General features: G+C 47.8%; 4 protein-coding genes across 5 annotated transcripts; 3 read left to right on the top strand and 1 right to left on the bottom strand.

Annotated features, from left to right (window-relative positions):
- Positions 1-1,047: 1,047 nt before the first annotated feature.
- LOC103625867 (probable protein phosphatase 2C 34) lies at positions 1,048-3,847 on the top strand. 2 transcript variants are annotated; one of them, XR_002262142.3, is made up of 5 exons: positions 1,048-1,558; positions 1,698-2,065; positions 2,832-3,068; positions 3,160-3,494; positions 3,611-3,847. XR_002262142.3 is itself a non-coding variant. In XM_008646261.4 (4 exons), exons 1-4 carry the CDS (start codon positions 1,297-1,299, stop codon positions 3,394-3,396), a joined length of 1,104 nt encoding a protein of 367 aa, XP_008644483.1. In that variant the 5' UTR covers positions 1,048-1,296; the 3' UTR covers positions 3,397-3,813. The 2 variants fall into 2 exon arrangements, 1 of the variants encoding a protein (XP_008644483.1); XM_008646261.4 differs by having other exon boundaries at positions 3,160-3,813.
- A 1,378-nt stretch (positions 3,848-5,225) lies between these two features.
- On the top strand, positions 5,226-7,358 carry LOC100284437 (uncharacterized). The gene is made up of 2 exons (NM_001371995.1): positions 5,226-5,619; positions 6,880-7,358. Exons 1-2 carry the CDS (start codon positions 5,302-5,304, stop codon positions 6,997-6,999), a joined length of 438 nt encoding a protein of 145 aa, NP_001358924.1. The 5' UTR covers positions 5,226-5,301; the 3' UTR covers positions 7,000-7,358.
- Positions 7,359-8,857: 1,499 nt separating this feature from the next.
- Positions 8,858-9,642, top strand: LOC100501987 (gibberellin-regulated protein 2). Its single transcript, NM_001196582.1, has 2 exons — positions 8,858-9,091; positions 9,193-9,642. The coding sequence occupies exons 1-2, from the start codon at positions 8,995-8,997 to the stop codon at positions 9,384-9,386; spliced, it is 291 nt and encodes a 96-aa protein (NP_001183511.1). The 5' UTR covers positions 8,858-8,994; the 3' UTR covers positions 9,387-9,642.
- Positions 9,643-10,788: 1,146 nt separating this feature from the next.
- LOC100191334 (aspartate-semialdehyde dehydrogenase) lies at positions 10,789-17,950 on the bottom strand. The gene is given in 8 exon segments (NM_001136768.1): positions 10,789-11,407; positions 11,537-11,604; positions 11,745-11,831; positions 14,899-15,000; positions 15,127-15,222; positions 15,317-15,361; positions 15,506-15,592; positions 17,323-17,950. Coding segments are annotated over 8 exon segments (1,134 nt in total). The 5' UTR covers positions 17,887-17,950; the 3' UTR covers positions 10,789-11,322.
- Between the last annotated feature and the right edge of the window lie 1,349 nt (positions 17,951-19,299).

The following is a 19,299-nucleotide window of genomic DNA, read 5'->3' on the forward strand; positions in this document are numbered from 1 at the left end:
TCCTCTGGAAGCATCAGCGCACACGTACCTACAGCGGCTGCCGGCCTGCGTCCTCGGCGGCCGCTCCGCACTTATCTGCCGCCGCGCCGACCCACCCGGCTATCAGACGCCCGCGCAGAAAAAAGTCCGCTTATCACCACCGTCGCAGCTCGCAGCTGTCCCGGCACGGCCACTCGCCGGGGTCCCCCCCCCCCCACCCTGGAACAACCAGCGCGGGCGCGCGGTCTGTTTACTGCGGCCGTGCAAAAGCCGGGGGCGGTGCCGTACTCGTACACTACCACTACCAGGCGCGTCGCGTACGAGTACATTTTCCTACGTTTCCTGTGCGTTTACGCGGTGAGGTGGTCATGACCGTGCTCGTACGCAGAGTGCGATGCTGTGCTGCCAACACCAACAAAAAAAAGGTCCAAACTAATCGTAACACAGTACGTGTATTTAGAAACCATCCACCTTGTTTTTCGGATCCCGTTTAGATCGTGTGGAATGGAATCTATGAAAAAAACTGACTCGTTCTGGATTGCAACGACTTGTAGATTATCAAAACCGGTGCGACAACTTGTCCAAACACTTGCGCTGAGTATATATTCAATGAGTCTAGACCTTTGGATACATGAACCTCATGCTATACGGTTGAAGAAATCCAAATACACATGTGGTGAAGTACAGCGACCGGATGATTTTATAAAGTACCCCGTATTTTCATAGGGTAGGTTACTTATGTGCATGTCCTTGTGTCACGGAGTTTGACGTTTAGGACAGGGAAATGAAGCCATCGTCATCTCTCTGTACAGTATGCAGTAGCACTGTACCTAGTCACGTACGCACACGCAGACAGTACAGACAGAGAACAGCGATAGACGCAACAACCTATCACCAAAAAAACCCGGTCCCCGCACCAGTCTGGAATGGAACAAACAATTTTTTCCTCCGAAAAACCCGTAAACCGGACACGGATGCCAAAATAAACCCCCCAAGAACGCCTAGTCAAAATGTCCAATCCTATAAAGCGACACATCACGGGATAACCACCGTAGACTCCGCGCCTCTCCGCCCCCACACGCGCTTTCGCTGCACCAAAGCGTCGTGTGAGCTGCTACTTAACCTAACCAACCCCCACCGCCAAAGCCAAACCATTCCCCCCGTTCCTGATTCCAATTCCAACCAGCCCATCCCCCTTCGACCATACACACAGAGCGGAGGCGAAGGCAAGAGCAAACAGAGTAGCCGCCGCCGCCGCCGTCGTCGTCGTGTGTTGAGCAGGGTTTTGTTTTTACGGCTTAGCTTTGAGCAGCAGAGATGTTGCGAGCGCTGGCGGCGAGGTGCTGCGGCCACTGGCCGCCGGGCGCCGCGGCGGCGGACGGGATGCTGTGGCAGGCGGAGCTGCGGCCGCACGCGGCGGGGGAGTTCTCGATGGCCGCGGCGCAGGCCAACCTGGCCATGGAGGACCAGGCGCAGGTGCTGGCGTCCCCGGCCGCCACGCTCGTCGGCGTCTACGACGGCCACGGCGGGGCCGACGCATCCCGGTTCCTTCGCTCCCGGCTCTTCCTGCATGTCCAACGTGCGTCTGATTACTGTCTACTACTCTACTAGTGTACTAGTATCTATCCGCCTCCTCCTCCTACCTGGGCGGCTGGCCCTCTCGACCGTTCCCCCGGCTGATTCATTCAACTGACTGAGACCTTCGTTTCGTGTGGCAGGCGTCGTGCAGGAGCAGGGGGGCATGAGCGCCGAGGCGATTCGGAGCGCGTTCGGCGCGGCCGAGGAGGAGTTCCATAGGCAGGTGAGGCAGGAGTGGAGGAGCCGGCCGCGGCTCGCTGCCGTGGGCTCCTGCTGCCTGCTCGGGGCCATCTCCGGGGACACGCTGTACGTGGCCAACGCCGGCGATTCCCGCGCCGTGCTCGGCCGTCGAGTGCCCGGCGGCGGGGCGGCCGTCGCCGAGCGGCTCTCCGCCGAGCACAACGCGGCGTGCGAGGAGGTGCGGCGCGAGCTCGCCGCGCTCAACCCCGACGACGCGCAGATCGTTGTGCACGCCAGGGGAGCCTGGAGGGTCAAGGGGATAATTCAGGTGAGAGACGCCGTCAGTTAGCCATCTCGTTTCATTTCTTTGATGCGCGCGCCTGTGATGGGGGAAAAACTCTGAGGTGAAATATCTCTGCTTGTAAACTACTCCAAGATGATCTTTTCTAACTATTCGATCATACAGTACTCAAGATGATCTTTTCTAACTACTACTCCAAGAAAGAGCACTGAGATCGACTTTTCATATCTTGATAGCACTGTTGGGCTAAATATCTATTCAGACTCCAGTTACTGTAGCATAGTATCGTGGGACAGCAACTTCTGCACGTGAGATACTTCTTCACGTGTCTCGGGGTGTTTGAATGCACTAGAAATAGTTAGTGGCTAAAATTAGTTGAGATATCTAAACAACCTAGCTATTAGTTCAGATATTAGTTATTTTTGGTAAATTAGTTAATAGTTAGATAGCTATTTGTTAGCTAACTAATTTCACTAGCAATTTTTAGCTAACTAACTATTAGTTTTAGTGCATTCAAACACTCCTTAACCTAGCCTATGGATTTAGACACATTGTTTGATCAACTTATGTATACCGTCTTTCCGTTTCATGTCTCGATCGATATTCTCCAAATATCTCTCTAGTATCCCGATATTGCAACTTCTGCTCGTGGTCTCCATCTTTGTGTTGCAAAATCTGCTCTATTATATCTTGGCGAACTAATGTACCTGGCCAAGTGGCCAAAACACTGGTGAATGTGAATTTTTCACATAAGCACAAGTAAGCTAACATGTGAAGGTTGTTGTGATGTCAGGTGTCGAGATCCATTGGCGATTTTTATCTCAAGAAACCGGAGTATAGCCTGGACCCCTTGTTCCGGCAAGTTGGGGCCCCTATTGCGCTGAAGAGGCCAGCTCTCAGCGCTGAACCATCAGTTCAAGTACGCAAGCTGAAACCAAACGACCTGTTCCTGATATTTGCTTCAGATGGCCTTTGGGAGCACCTCAGCGACGATGCTGCGGTGCAGATTGTCTTCAAGAATCCGAGAACTGTAAGTGATCCTCATTATTATAAGGTATTTATCTCTACGCTCACGTTGTTTGCAGTCTAGCTAATCAGGTGTCTTGACAAACTTTGTTCAGGGGATAGCCAGCAGACTGGTGAAGGCTGCCTTGAAGGAAGCGACCAGGAAGAGGGAGGTCAGGTACCGTGATCTGAGGACGATCGAGAGAGGGGTGAGGCGGCATTTCCACGACGACATCAGCGTCGTCGTGGTCTACCTCGATGGCCACCGCGAGCGCCGCCACACCAGGGTCGTTGACTCGAGCAGCAACTGCACCAGTGCGCCCGTCGACATCCACTCCTCCAACTCCCGCTAGTTTCCGGAGCCCCTTGCAACGCGAGCTGAACTCTGGGTGGGAGGTGAGGTGGGTGCAGCCGTAGCCATCGGAATCGGAACAAGTCGATATGTACATAGGTAGGAGTGGGTGCGTGGCATCTTGATGCCGGAGAAGATCATTTGGTCTCGAAACTACTTAGCACAAGTGGTTAATGACTGCATTTTTCTTGTTTCTTTTTGTCTGAAACCAGCAGCAAGCCCGTCCATTGGATCGGACTTATTTTTAAGGTAAGAAATAGTTGATGACGAACTGGAGGTTGGTTAATGGAGACCAAAGAATATATGCTCTGCTCAGTGCTCAGGATCATAGAATTTAGGTTCCGGCCTGAGAATATATACTCTTTGCAACGGATGAGATGCTCTTATTTCATTTAGCATCGTTTTTTTTTGTCGGAAACTTCTTTATGTATGCAGTGCCAAGATTACCACTACCTGGAATCGTTGAAACTCTGCATGGTTCGTGCTGTGGAACGGATTGCTCAAATATCTTTTCGTACTGTTTAGGGAACGGACTGTTCAGATTGTTCGCTGCGTTATTACCCTTTCCGTTTGGATAATGATGTATAAGACACGTTCGGTTGAGTTTTGATTTCTAAAAAAACTGCTACGAGCTTTGAGTTGTGAATGAAAAAGTTAGTGTAGATTGTGGTTTGTGAAAAAAAACATTGTGATCTGTTTAATTCAAATCTCTACTCTTTTAAAACACTAGTTTCGTGTGTCATGTTTCGCACGTGTAGGCTTGTTTCTCTCTTGATTCTCGTCTATTAATGGATCTTTATACCACATATAGACAGTGAGAAACGACATAAAGTCATATACAATGTGAAAGTATGTTTCTCTCTCTCTTAGCTTCTCGCGCTATTAATGGATTGTGATAAACCACTTAAACCTATCACAACAGGAAGCCACGTACAGTGCAACACTTTCATATACTACCACCACGCTAGCTAAAGAAGGACGAGCGAGCGAGCTATAAAAAAGATGTCAAACTTCTTTTCAACTCATATCTTTCTCGACCTTTTAGCTAAAAATAAAATTGTAACATTTGTTCATATCACTTTAATGTCTGATATATAGACCATATGTTCACCTTAATATTAAATTAACTAACTTTTATGTGTAATAAATATGATTGTGTTTCATCGTAACACACGAACAATGTAATTATTAAGTATATAAGTTTACTCATTCAATCTAAAATAATCTAAAATGATAAGATGTTTCAACTTTTAAATAGAATCAAAGCATACCATGACTAATTAAAATTATAGATATCTATAACATCAAATAGATACTCTATAAAAATATAATTAATAAAAAAAGTTTATTGATCTTATTTGAGAAAGCTGAAATAACTTGTAATTTTAAAATTTCAGAGAAAAAAAATAAAAATTTATTGATCTATATTCATCATTTAAAAATACCAAAACTAAAAACATGATTCAAGATGTTTTTAGAAAAATAGTATCTAAAAGTAGCTATAGTGTTTTGTTTCTTAAATTACAGCTGTAATAGTCCTAACAACTGACTTTAATCTAAATCGAACAGCCTCCCTCGTGCTGTCAGATTCTGGTTTTAATCTTTTTACCTAATTTTCGACTTTTTAAGCGAAAAACAGCTTTCAAAAGGACAATGGAGAGCCTAACTTGGAAGACAACCCACCTTCCCAGTCGTCGGAAACCGTCGGAAACCGTCTTCCAAACGGGAAGACGGACTTTAATAACCGGCTAGTGAGCATACTGGCTGAAGCCTAGAAGTTTCCACACACTATTCCACAGACCCCATTGGTCATCTCCAAAACCCCAAACCCTCGTTCAACATAGCCATTATCCGAAGTTCCGAACCCACGCCAAGCCCCAGGGTCCGACCGCAGAACCGACCCAAAATGTCGCCCGCCTCTTCCATGCTCACCGCCGTGTCGCTCTCCTCCCCGCTCCCAGCCCCGCGCCTCCGCGCCGCCGCCGCCGCCTCCTCCTTCGCTCCGCCGCGCCGCGCGGCAGTCGCACTCGTCGTGCGCGCGGCGTCCGCATCTTCCAAGTCCCCTGCCACGGCGGAGGCGGCCCCGAAGAAGAAGAGGGCGACCGGCATCACCCAGCCGAAGTCCGTGTCGCCGGCGCTGCAGGCAATCGTGGGCGACCCGGTTATTCCCCGCACCGAGGTCCTCAAGCGCCTCTGGGCCTATATCAAGGAGCATAACCTCCAGGTCCCCGAGAAAACCCTTGCTTACTTATGGTGTATCTGAACATTGTGGTCGGTATAGATTTTTAGATGCATACTGAAGATGTTTAATAGCGTCAAGCAGGAACTAACGTGGCCGTCTTACTAGGAAGGCACCAAATCTTAGTTGATGTGGTGTATGATTCTACCAATAGTCACTGCAGGATTGTGCCGAGAGATTTGCTACTTTGCCACTATTATTAGTGTGCTTCGGAAATTTGCCATGCCCATAAATCATAGACACAGATGGACTCTAAATCATAGGCATAGATGGTATAGCAAATATGCACCATTTCGAGTGGTAAAATACCAATTATTCCGGGTTCTGCCATTAGTGAATGGTGCGTCAATTAGGATTCTGCCAATAGTCACTGCATAAATTAGGGTTTGTGCGTTCAAACTAATTGCACCATGATTGGTTTTCTCTCAACGGTGTGTGTCGATGAAGTAAATGAGAAATCTCCCTTCCCCGCCGGCACCTGCTGAATGATGTTTGTCAATGAAGTAAATGAGAAACGTGTACATGACATTTATAATACAACCTTTCAATGCGTCGTGATCAAGTTGCAGTATGTACATGGTATTTGAGTTTGTGGTCTTAAGATATAGCGTAGTACTTAATATTATGTGTTGTGGATGATGTTGTGTTATGATTTGAAGTTTAGCACGCAGCGTGGCGGTTGCGAGTTGTGGTAAAGATAGGATTTTCTTATACTTCTTTTCTTTAGTATGTTTGTTAAACATAATATGGTTTGTAACTAAAATTTCCTATTTGCCTGCATCATCTATTGTTTGAAAGATCTTCCCAGTTCTACATCTCGAGTTTCGATTGATCCAGGTGTTTGTTGCTTTGAGTTGGCGTATGTAACACAATGCTTATAATCCAAGTCCTTGGATTCAGTGTGATAGAGTTGTTAACATTGGTAATGTGGTAATTACGATGGATGACCGAACGGTCTGAGATTCATCTCATAATCAAGGATTACCTACTCCCCAAATACCCTTAAACATTAGGGATATGCACAAGGGTGTGTAGTGTAGGGCATATTAGAATTTATAAAGGTCAAACATTGTGATTTTTTTAACTACCAGTTAATGAAAAATATAAGTATGTTTTTGTCTAGTGCACAAAGGATGCATCGGTATATTCATTTTCACATGCATTAGTAAGATGTTGGTTTGGACTAATTGGTACTCCCTCCTGGTACCTTCCTTGTCTAACCACTTTGGCCCCCCCTGCTTTCAGGATCCCTCTGATAAAAAGGTGGTGGTTTGTGATGAGAAGCTGAAGGTCCTGTTCGCGGGGCGGGAGCGAGTGGGATTCCTTGAGATCGCCAAGCTTCTCAACCCTCACTTCGTGAAGTGATGAGGAGGAGCCAGGCCACTTCCAGGAATCGAGTTAGCTTATATGGTTGGTTGGTTACTTGTGGCTGGCCTAGAGGGTGCGCGTGCGTTGGGTTTTGGTAGCCTGAGTTGGCTCGCTCGACTTTGTAGAATGCTGTTGTTAGCTTTTATTAGTAGCCTTCAGCTCGTAGCCTGGTATGCAGTTAGCGTGTGTGGTGTTCTGCTATGGTTTAAGTTTAACCACTGTCCATAGTCAGTCAATGTTAGCTTCCTTGTCCTTGCAATGGATGTTGCTGTGTGAATTATGGTCCAACATGGATTGGTTGCTCTGCTATGGTTTAGTCACTGCCCAGTCAGTCTATATATATTTTTTGATGGTAACAGTCAGTCTATATATCAGCAGAGTGATCGCTGTTGGCTGAGCTTAAGACTGTCTTCAGTAGAGTGCGTACTACTACTAGACAGCAGGCACGGGCCACTGAGGTTGTCGCGGCCGCGGGATCGCGAAAGCCGACGCGCCCGCCCGCGCCTGTGTGTTCCTATCCGCCCTCGGGCTGGCTCTACCGCACGCCGCCGTGGCCGCGCGCATGTGCGGCCGCTGCCGTCCAAGCGGGCCGAACCGAACAGTCGAACAGCGCGTTCCAGACGAGCGGGGCAGGGGGGTACCATGCCAAGGAGATCGCGCCCTTGTGTGACAGAAAAAGGCGCTCTGACGCCGGGGCAGTTGAACCGACCGACCGACCGTGTGTCTAACTGACCCCGGACGTATCGACCTCCAACGTATCCTGCTGCAAAGATGCTTCCGTTCCACTAAGCAGTAAACCAGCGGTGTTTTATTTATTACTGTACTTGCCTTGTAAACAAACGGCGCGCGTTCCTTCCTGTCTCTGCTGCGACTCTCTTGCACGCCACATCTACAAAAGGAGTTTTAGTGATCAGCACGCATGCTGGTGACTGGACTGACTGGCGAACGTTCTAGGCTGCTTCAATTCGCTTTGCGTGGGCCACTTGGGCAGGCGGGCGGGGGGTTAGTGACAGTGTCACCAAAACAGACACGCCTGCCTATCAATTCCACTTGCCCGGCTAAAGGGAAGCAGCGGCTCGACTCGAGGAGCATGCGCAGATGAGATCTGACTGGAGTAGTGCGGTGAACACAGATTCAAGCAGCTGACGGAACGAGCGAGAGGCTCAGACCTCAGAGGCACCGCCCGAGCCTCGGTTCGCATGCACCTTGACACCCGCCCGCCGCGCCGCCGTGGCGGCGCAACAAACAGCTTGACTTGAAACTGAACTTTTTTTTTGTATCGCGAGTGAGTGGTAGCTAGACGAAGTAAACAATTTACACACATGACGTCGGCATAAAATCCCACCGAAGATAGCGTTGTGTCCTCTCCAGAAAGGAAACCCCCACCTACAATTCTCAGCACCACATTATCAGCTGCCATACTCCGTATACATAGTGTTGGTATATATGCCCTATCTATACCGCATATATACCTTGGTAGCGGTACGTATGACGGTATGTGACCTAATAACCATGGTAAAGTCTCGGGTCTCGGCCCTCGCAAGCGTAGTACTAGTATATTCACGAAAAAAAAAAGTGAAGCGTGATGACCTCCGATCACATAAAGAAAGGGCAGCCTTTTGGATGCCAGCTCACATCTCATCAGTACAAGTGTACAACGCTTGCTAGGACACGGGGTCCGTTCATGGTGCATGCTCACACGCCCACACCGGCCACGAGTTAAAAGCCAGCGAACACCTATGCAGTGCAAGGCAAGGCAGCATGTACACCCAGAGGCCAGAGCTAGTGATGACTGATGACTGACGAGCCTCTATAGCATACAGCACCGCGCGCGGCGGAGCCAAAGCCAAGGACGGTCCGGTCGTATGAATAAGTATCACCCCCACCAGAACCCCAAGCCACACACCAGGCACGCCAGCCTCACTCACTCCCCAGACCACCTCACACGCACGAAGCAGCAGAGCAGTGGACTGGACTAGCAAGGTGGGCAACATGAAGCCTGCGGCCACCGCCAGAGTTGCTGGCCTCCTCTTCTTCCTCGTCCTCCTCCTGGCGCTGCCTTCCCTCCGCGTCTCCATGGCTGGATCAGGTAACTGCCAGCGCCGTTTTCTGGTTCTGGTGCGGTAGGGCGGGCGGGCGGCGCTATTCACACTTCTTCCTCCTCCTTTGGATTTTGGGGTACCATACCAGGGTTCTGCGACGGCAAGTGCGCGGTGAGGTGCTCCAAGGCGAGCCGGCACGACGACTGCCTCAAGTACTGCGGGATCTGCTGCGCCACCTGCAACTGCGTGCCGTCCGGGACCGCGGGCAACAAGGACGAGTGCCCATGCTACCGCGACATGACCACCGGACACGGCAACCGCACCAGGCCCAAGTGCCCCTGATGATATTCCTTCCTTCGCTCCGGGGAGCCAGCTGCCAGCTGGGGCTGTCTTGCATGCGTATGTAATGTATAGGCTGTGCAATGCATGCATACATGATACATGCCGTGACTCTGGATCGGTGGATGCCTATGCATGCTTTTCAGTTTTCACTAGCTGCTACTACTACTACTCTTCCTGTCTTCCTAGTTCCTACTATGTGCACCAGAGAGTGAGAGGGACGACATGCATGGAGATGAGATGTCGTGTTATGTGCACTGGCGGCCGCTTGGCCAGGTCATAATTCATGCTCTGTGTATTGTAATACGTACACACCCTTGGCTTTGGAACTGCTACTAGATGCATGACATCGTGCTTCTTGGTACTACTCCGTTTCCATCCAGACTACAGTGTGCTCAAGTCAAGTGTGGTTTTGCCATGCCATCCACAAGCTTCGTGCGGTGCGAGCCTAGTAGTAGCTCAACTATGAAGCATGGGACGAGCGTCGGTGGTGCAGACGCATCGGCCCCACTCCAGTCATTACACCCCTGGGTACGAGTGCTAACCGACTGCGACCCGTCCGTCGGCGATTTGCGTCTCCTGCCGCCAGCGGCCCGGCCCCACTGGAATGAAGAAATCCCAAAGTCTTTGCCGAGTTTGCTTGCTTCGCTCATTAACTAGCTACGGTGTGGTGCGGGGCAGCTGGACACTGAGCTCAGAACGGCAAGAGTGGTGGGATCCTTCATTGATTGATCCCAACCGCCCTCCCTTGCTACCACCAGTCAGTGAGCAGTGTAAAAGAAAAACAATCAGCTGAAGAGTACAGTTCCTGGAGATTTTCATCAACTATCAACAAGACTCTCGGTTGGCAGCCATATATGTAATCGGCATGCAGAGATGCATCAGGCATTCAACGTTGAGCATCCGTTGCACGGACACCAAAACATGTCCTGCCTTTCCGGCCCATACGGTGTTAGTGTTACCAAACAAGGTAGGTAGTACACAAAAAAACGCAATGAAAATATAAATGGATATAGACTGCAAAACTTCTATGCACATGCAAAACTTGAGATGCAATGAAGAGGTAAAAGATCAACAGATGAAAATTTACGGGCGCAAACAACTTGCTCTCTGGCCAGTTAACTGCTGCTTACCTCCTTAATTTTAAATTATAGAACGCTTTGATCCCCCTCCTCTGGGCCGATTAACCTCGTGACAGGTGATTACAATTTACAAACAGGCATTCACCCTCTTGGCCGCACTCCTCTGACAGATATTTTTGCAGTAAAAAACGAAGAAAAGGTGAACTACCAAGTGTCAAATGTATCTATCTTAGACTACTTCTAACAGCTTACACTTATCCATCATAATCTCTATATTCAAACTCCACCCTGCAAAGTGAAGCCTACAGTGCAAAACGGTAAATAAGACCACCAAAACAACTAAATCCATTGAAACAAAGGATTACATATACTGACAAACAACACATCATGCGATCACAGAAATTTACGGGCTAACCCGCCCTCTTTCCTCTCAACTCTAATGTCTTATCGTTGCACAGTTTCTTTCAGACCTGCAACAGATGCTTCCTGCTCAAGAGAACTTCCCAGTACCTTCTGGGTCAGGTTACAATCAGACCCTATTCTTGCACATGAAAGTGTAAATCCCGTAGGACACTTTGGGCCCTGTGATCCACAGAACCCGGCACTGCTGGGCTGTTAGACGAATCTGAACAAGATATAAACCGGAATGCTGAATAAGGACGGCCCATTATTTCCCAGTTTAGGAGCCCACTTATGCGTACAGCAGATAACTCAAGCCCATAACACAATTATTGCACTAGCACGGCAGAATACAGAACAGGCGACCAAAATTGAGGACAAACTAATCAGAGTACAGTCCAGCATTTGATCAGAGCAATTAGGGACAGGGAGGGAGGGACAAGAGGGTTAGGTCACATTCACTTCAGCAGCATTTCAGCAATCTGAACGGCATTGAGTGCGGCGCCTTTACGTATCTGATCACCACACACAAATATGTCCAACCTGCCATTGTATATAGATGATTAGCGCCGATATAATTATCCACAACTCATTACCCATTTCTATACACAAGTAATGCACAACTAGATAATGCTTCTGTCAACTGTAACTCTCAAACATGATCATACATACCCTCGGTTACCATCCAGGGACAAGTCCTGACGAATCCTACCCACTGCTACGTCATCTTTGTCTGATACCTGAAAAACAGTGTGTTACTTTTGCTCAGTATAATAATCATTAGATCAACTTTTCTCTTCCGGGACAGCACTGCTGTTTACATGAAATGAGTGTGAATAGTGATTATAGCTGTGGTAATGATGAGCATGAACCAAAATACCTCCAGAGGTGTAGGAAAGCGATTGGAAGCTCGGTCATCAATAATGGTAACACCAGGAGCTGCTCTCAAAATTTCTCTTGCAGTATCCTTTAGAGTACAAACACAGCTCAGAAGTTGCAATATTATACTACAACATAAATATAGCGAATTTGTTTTTTCTGCCACATGCACAGATAGTCAAATCCAAATAGAACACCTACCTAGACAGCGAAGTGGCAGGTTACAACAACAACAACAACAACAACAACAAAGCCTTTTTGTCCCAAGCACGTTGGGGTAGGCTAGAGATGAAACCCCGTATGAAAACCTCAGAGCTCAACCCCCAAAGAACAGAAAAGGGAAACAAAGGCAAAGGAGAACCGAAAACAACGAAACGGGGAAACACATAAAAGAGATAAAACCCACAAGGACCAGCAAGATCTAAAATGGACACAAGAAAAGGTCAAACGATTAAGGAGGAAAAGCGAAACTATCAATCAGGGTTCTGGCACGTGAATTGCACACTTCCACCCCTTCCTATCTGCGGCGAGCTCTTTATCAATATTCCACTCCTTCAGGTCTCTCTTCACAGCCTCTGTCCACGTCAAAGTTGGTCGGCCTCTACCTCTCTTCACATTTTCGGGACGCCTAATTATTCCGATATGCACTGGTGCCTCTTCAGGTCTTCGTTGGATATGTCCAAACCATCTCAAGCGATGTTGCATAAGCTTCTCCTCAATTGGCGCCACTCCTACTCTCTCTCGTATATCATCATTCCGGACTCGATCTCTCCTTGTGTGGCCACATATCCAGCGCAACATACGCATCTCTGCCACACTTAGTTGTTGGACATGTCGTCTTTTAGTGGGCCAACATTCTGCTCCATACAACATAGCCGGCCGGATTGCTGTCCTGTAGAATTTGCCTTTTAGTTTGCGTGGCACCCGGTGGTCGCATAAGACACCCGCAGCTTGTCGCCACTTCAACCATCCGGCTTTAATTCTATGACTGACATCCTCATCGATGTCTCCCTCCTTTTGAAGCATTGATCCTAAGTAACGAAAAGTGTCTTTCTTGGGTACCACTTGCCCATCAAGACTAACATCGCCATCCTCATACCCCATGGCACTGAAATCACACTTCATATACTCTGTTTTAGACCTACTAAGCCTAAAACCTTTTGCTTCCAGCGTCTGCCTCCACAATTCCAACTTTTGAGAAACACCACTCCTACTCTCCTCAATAAGTACCACATCATCGGCAAAAAGCATACACCACGGTAAAACTCCTTGTATGTCCCTTGTGACCTCATCTATCACCAAAGCGAAAAGATAAGGGCTCAAAGCCGACCCTTGATGTAGTCCTATGTTAATTGGAAAGTCATCGGTGTCTCCATCACTTGTTCGGACACTTGTCACAACATTAGTGTACATATCTTTAATAAGATTAATGTACTTTGTTGCTACTTTGTGTTTTTCCAAGGCCCACCACATTACACTCCTAGGTACTTTGTCATAAGCCTTCTCCAAGTCTATGAAGACCATATGCAGGTCTTTCTTTTGTTCTCTGAATCTCTCCATAAGTTGTCTTAGTAAGAAAATGGCCTCCATAGTTGATCTCCCGGGCATGAAACCAAACTGATTTTGGGTCACGCTCGTCATCTTTCGCAGGCGGTGTTCAATGACTCTCTCCCATAGCTTCATTGTATGGCTCATGAGCTTAATTCCACGGTAATTAGTACAACTTTGAACATCTCCTTTGTTCTTGAAGATTGGTACTAATGTACTCCGCCGCCACTCGTCGGGCATTCTGTTTGCCCGAAAGATGGTGTTGAAAAGCTTAGTCAGCCATACTATCGCTATGTCTCCAAGACATCTCCATACCTCGATAGGGATACCATCAGGGCCCATCGCCTTTCCTACCTTCATCCTTTTTAGCGCCTCCTTAACTTCATATTCTTGTATCCTTCGTACAAAACCCCTGTTGTTGTCATCGAATGGTTCGTCCAATTCTATTGTAGCACTCTCATTCCCTCCATTGAACAATTTGTTGAAGTACTCCTTCCATCTGTTCTTGATCTCTTCACTCTTCACTAATAGTTGGTTTGCTTCGTCCTTGATGCATTTGACTTGGTTGACATCCCTTGTCTTCCTTTCACGAATCTTGGCCATCCTATAGATATCCTTTTCTCCCTGCTTTGTGTCCAGCCGTTGATAAAGGTCGTCATAGGCTTGACCCCGGGCTCTACTAACCGCTCGCTTTGCAGACTTCTTCGCTATCCTGTACTTCTCTATGTTTTCTGCACACTTGTCATGATGTAAGCGTTTGTAGCAATCTTTCTTCTCCTTGATAGCCTTTTGGACATCTTCGTTCCACCACCAAGTGTCTTTAACTTCCCTTCTGTTCCCTTGACTCAACCCAAACTCTTCTGAAGCTATCTTTCGGATGCATGTCGCCATCTTCCTCCACATGATATTTGCGTCTTCCTCTCCTGCCCAAGGGCCCTCCTCGATAACTCTCTTCTTGAAAGTTTGGGCCACATCCCCTTTAAGCTTCCACCACTTTGTTCTAGTGACCTTGTTATGCTTATTTCGTTGTAAACGAATCTTAAAACGGAAGTCAGCAACGACAAGCTTATGTTGGGTTACCACACACTCTCCAGGTATAACCTTGCAATCTAAGCAGGCATGCCTGTCCTCTTTTCTCAAGAGGACAAAATCAATCTGGCTAGTGTGTTGGCCACTACTGAAGGTCACCAGGTGGGATTGCCTCTTCTTAAAGAAAGTGTTTGCTATAAACATGTCATAGGCTAGGGCAAAGTTCAGGATTTCCTCTCCTTCTTGATTCCTAGTCCCAAAGCCGAAGCCTCCATGTACACCCTCGAAACTGGTGCTAGATGTACCCACATGGCCATTGAGATCTCCTCCTATGAAGAGCTTCTCGCCAACTGGCACACTACTAACCATGTCCTCCAGGCCTTCCCAGAACTCTCTCTTTGAGTTCTCATTAAGGCCTACTTGAGGAGCATACGCGCTGATAACATTGAGAAAGAATAAATTCATTTAGAGCAAATAGACTAATAGAGACAAAAGAGGATAGTATGAAGGAAAGAAACATATTCGCACGTACAGAAAAGCTCTAATGCTAGTTAGCACATAATATGCAGAATACCAACCTCATCAAGTGGCTTTTCAAACTGTAGATTGACACTTTCAGCATGTGCGCGCATCACAGGAACCCGTATGCAAGTCGCAGTTACTTTCACCTCCTTGTCATTCTAGCAATGGACAGCAGTTAGAAGGCAATTATATTTGCTCAAATTATCATAACGAGAGAAAAGTTCAGCAGAGTAATGCAGACTTCATAGGAAACTGTTTAGACCAATGGGATCGCAAAGACTAACCCAAATTTTCCTGGTCTCCTTCACCATTTTCATTTCCTCCTCGTTATACCCATTCTCAAGAACTGGTGCATTGTGTGAGAATATATTAAAAGCATACTGCACAAGGGACAAAGATATTCAGCATGAAGAACTCGTGACTAAAATAATTTGATATCTGCTCAGGATATTTCAATCTGTAAGCTGGAACAACCTGCTGTTTGAAAATGTTGCATGTTGGCGCCTTCCCTTCCAAGACCTGAAGTAAGATGTAAAGCATTGTGTGTAACCAAACAAACACAATAACTGGACATGGGCATAGGGGGTGTAAAGCATTGTTTGTAACCAAACAAACACATTAACTGGACATGGCATAGGGCAACTTGTCTAAGGAAATATGTACCTCCTGAGTCTGCAGCTTGAGTTCTTCCATTGCCGCAGCACCCGCACCACTTGCTGCTTGGTATGTGCTGACAACCATCCTTAACACCTGCCGAATCAACAAATAGCCACTAAATTGACAGTGGGGAAAGGGGAATCAACAAGCAAATCGGTTACAGTAAAAAAGTCATCTCAGTAGTAAAAGGCATGTGATAGAAACATCCTAGCTCACCCAATACAAATGAACTGGCAATTCAAGCAGAATCTGCAATCCACATAAAAAAAGCAGACTGGCAACAAATTTCCTCATATGTATAACTGTATAGTCTGTATAGACTCAAATAGCCTATGGTTAATCCTAGGTGTAGCCCAAAAACTACAAGTAGCACCTTTGTGGCCCAATTCATGCAGGCGGCAGGCCATAGCCATCTATAAGGTCCAGGAAAGCTTCACATCACTCCAGTCGTGTGCGTTTGAGCGTTTCATTCCCCTGACACCACCTCGAGTCCTCAACTTCCTCCCTTCCTCATTGTGATTCTGCTAAGCACAAGATCAAGAGGCGATGGCGATGGCACAACCAGATCGGGAGTGCGTTGGCACGGTAAAATCTGGCTACTGTAGACATGGACAGCTGCTCCTATGCATGTAGCACACCAGTTTTGAGCTGTAAGCAGGTTGGCTGGCCACTGGTGTTGCCGTGTTTATTGCATGGTAGCTCAGCAACAAAGAAAGGTCCTGTTGTCCTGCAACTGCACGGCACGTCGGGAGCATTGCATGCCAGCCAACGCTAGTCCTCTGGTCTCCTATTGGTTGACTTCCTTTTCTTTATACCTGGCCTCCAGAATTTTCAAATCTATTAAACCTTGTGTAGCATGCTGTTTACTTGGTTGTCTATTCCAAATTTTATATAATTGCAAAAAAGATGAGAGTTTGGAAAATTATTTTATCCTTTGGCTGCTACACCAACAACACGCCCATGGTCACCGGTGCAACTTTCTCTAGTATTTGTGTTCAAGATGACAGACTGTTTTCCTTGAAGGGACAGGGAGGAGAGGACAAACCAAATCATCATTATTTCAGTAATTATTTTAATATTCTAAGACGCCGTCAAGTTTGTTGTTGTTCAGTTAAGCAACAAGGAATTCATGTGCTATCTATTTTACTCTTGTTATGGACTAAATCTGATTCTGTGTGGTGGTGCGAGTGCTTTGGGAGCTTAAAATGTTGACCCTAGACGTCAAAATTCACCAGCTCGGCCACTGCCTACTGCAAACCCCCTCATCAATTCCTAATAATGATCTGTCAACAAAAAAATCAACATGCGGTGATACAAACAATTGAATAATGCTGAAAATTTCTTCAGACTGATGCAGAACAGAGAACACTAGAATTTCAAAAAAAAAAACTGGAAGAATAAATAATGTGACATTTTGCTGGCTAGAATTTCACTGCAATGTTGAAGATTCAGAACACAGTCAAATACTATCTGGAAAGTAAGTGGTTACAATATTGTGGAATGTTACTATGATCTCGAACCTCAAGACTGATTAAAACTAAAATTAGACTGTCAGATGTTTGACTATATGTACTGCTTCATCTATGCGGGTACTGTATACAGATGTCTACTTTTATTTTGTAAATATCGCACTTCAGTTCGGTATTACGTATTAGGAAGCATAATTCCAGAGATCAATATTTGGTTTCCACCGTCAAATGACATGTGGATTACACAGTTCTTCAGCATCAGCATTCTGTCGATCCAAATCAAATTTATTGAGAAACGGATGGTGCTTCGGAGTTCCGACGTCCCAGAAGGCCAGAAAGTGCCCAAAGTGGTACCTTAGCGTGGCGATGGAGCGGCGTGGCAGCCATGAGGCAGATGATGGTCGAGCAATTCGGATTTGCCACAATCGCCCCCTGCCCGAGGCGGACGTTCGCCATGGCCTCGGGGTTGACCTCGGGGATGACGAGCGGCACCTCGGGCTCCATCCGGAACGCGGAGCTGTTGTCGACAACTACGGCGCCGCTGGCGACGGCCGCGGGCCCATACTTCCGGCTGACGCTCCCGCCGGCGCTGAATAGCGCGATGTCGACGCCGTCGAACGCCCCAGGGGCCGCGAGGTCCTGGACGGTGTACTCGCGGTCCTCAAAGGCGAGGCGCTTCCCCGCGGACCGCTCGCTGGCGAGGAGGCGGAGGCCGCGGTAGGGGAAGTCCCGGTCCGTGATGACGCGGAGGAACTCCTGGCCCACCGCGCCCGTGGCGCCCACGATGGCCACCGAGGGCCCGTCCTCGCGCAGCGCCATGCGCACGGTGCTGGGTGCGCGCCGGTGCTGCGCGGAGCGGCCCGGGGACGGCGGGAATAGGCGCGGGTGGCGGACGACGACGGCGGCGGCGGCCTGCATTGTGGCGGCGCGCTAGGCTGAGACGGGGTTGAGGGGGCGCGCTGACGAATGACAACGGGAATTGTCGATTAGGGTTTTAGGGCGTGGAGTGCCGGATGAAGTGGGGTTTTGTCATTTGTGGGCCGTGGGCGCGCACTAATCCGTGAACTCTCGAAGAAGACAACATCAGTTTGGGTTTTTGCTGCTGCAACTTGATTCTGCGATGCCATGTTCACAGCCGGTATCTGACAGGCGATGTGTCGTGAGCGCCGTCACGAAACTGGCTTTGGTCATGTTTGTTTTCTGGTTTGATTTATCGTCAGAATCAGTTTTTATATTAGCTAAAGCTTCGCTTCTTATCTCACGTTTTAGCCCGCTTCTATAAAAGTCACTATGTAAAAATCCCGCTTCTATAAAAAACACTATGTAAAAATCGGTTGAATGGAGAATTCGCTAAGTCGTTGTGAGAGGAGAATCCAACGCTTTCTAAACCTCAAAATATATAAATCCTTTCATCGCTCTCAATAGGTAAATCTTACGATATTTAAATTTGTGTCATCTAAATTATCTAAAGGTCAAGAGTCATCACATCAAACAGAAACTTGAATCAATCATCCAACTCATACTCCATTTGGAATCATTTGAAGGTAGTGGAGATAGGGAAAAGGAAAAAATGGAAGGTTTCTTGGGCTTGCTCGTCCCCTTCCTCCTGTCCTTCGCGGGTCCATAATGGCGCACTCCTGGTTAATGGCGCTGGTTCCGGAGGGCATGGGCTGCGTCCTCCTCCTCCTCCATATTGGTGCAAAGCCCAAGAGCTGGACCATCCTGGTCCGTCATTGTGCGCATCGGTGCTTGGGTCTGTTCGCTCGCCTTGGTTGGGATGGCACCCAGGGGTGTCTCCTATCCATTCTCAGATGCTCCCTCCGGCCCAAGCCCAGGTTCTGGAGCCTTCCCCTCATTTCTGCGCTCCCGTGGATACTTAACGTAGGTTAGGGTTTCCTTCCGATCTTGTTGGGGCTCATACCTTCCCTCGTTGTGCCACTTTTCTCTTGTGCCTCTGGCCGCTCCGTGTGTCGTCTCGATCCAGCCTCAATGGTGGGTGGTGTGTAACCCCTCTTTGCCCTTCGTCTGGAGAGGAAGAATGGTCGTGTCTGGGTACTGTTGATACCAGGTGCTCTTCACTACCTGGCTCGAAGGATCCGAAAAACAAAAATCCCCAGTGCGATCGTTGGGGCCATAGATAGAATCCCCAGGGGTGCAAACCTGGAACAGAAGCAGGAATCTCAGCTGGAGGTTGAAGCCGTCGCCTGGGAAGTCAGAACATCAGGAAGACCTGATGTCTTCATCCTCAGGTGAAGTGATTCAATCAGGTAATCCTAACATTACCCCCATCTGGTTTTAAGAAAGAGAATGAGCTTGCTCGTCGTGTTTTCT

This window comes from Zea mays, chromosome 5 (assembly GCF_902167145.1).
Source record: "Zea mays cultivar B73 chromosome 5, Zm-B73-REFERENCE-NAM-5.0, whole genome shotgun sequence".
NCBI classification, from domain to species: domain Eukaryota; kingdom Viridiplantae; phylum Streptophyta; class Magnoliopsida; order Poales; family Poaceae; genus Zea; species Zea mays.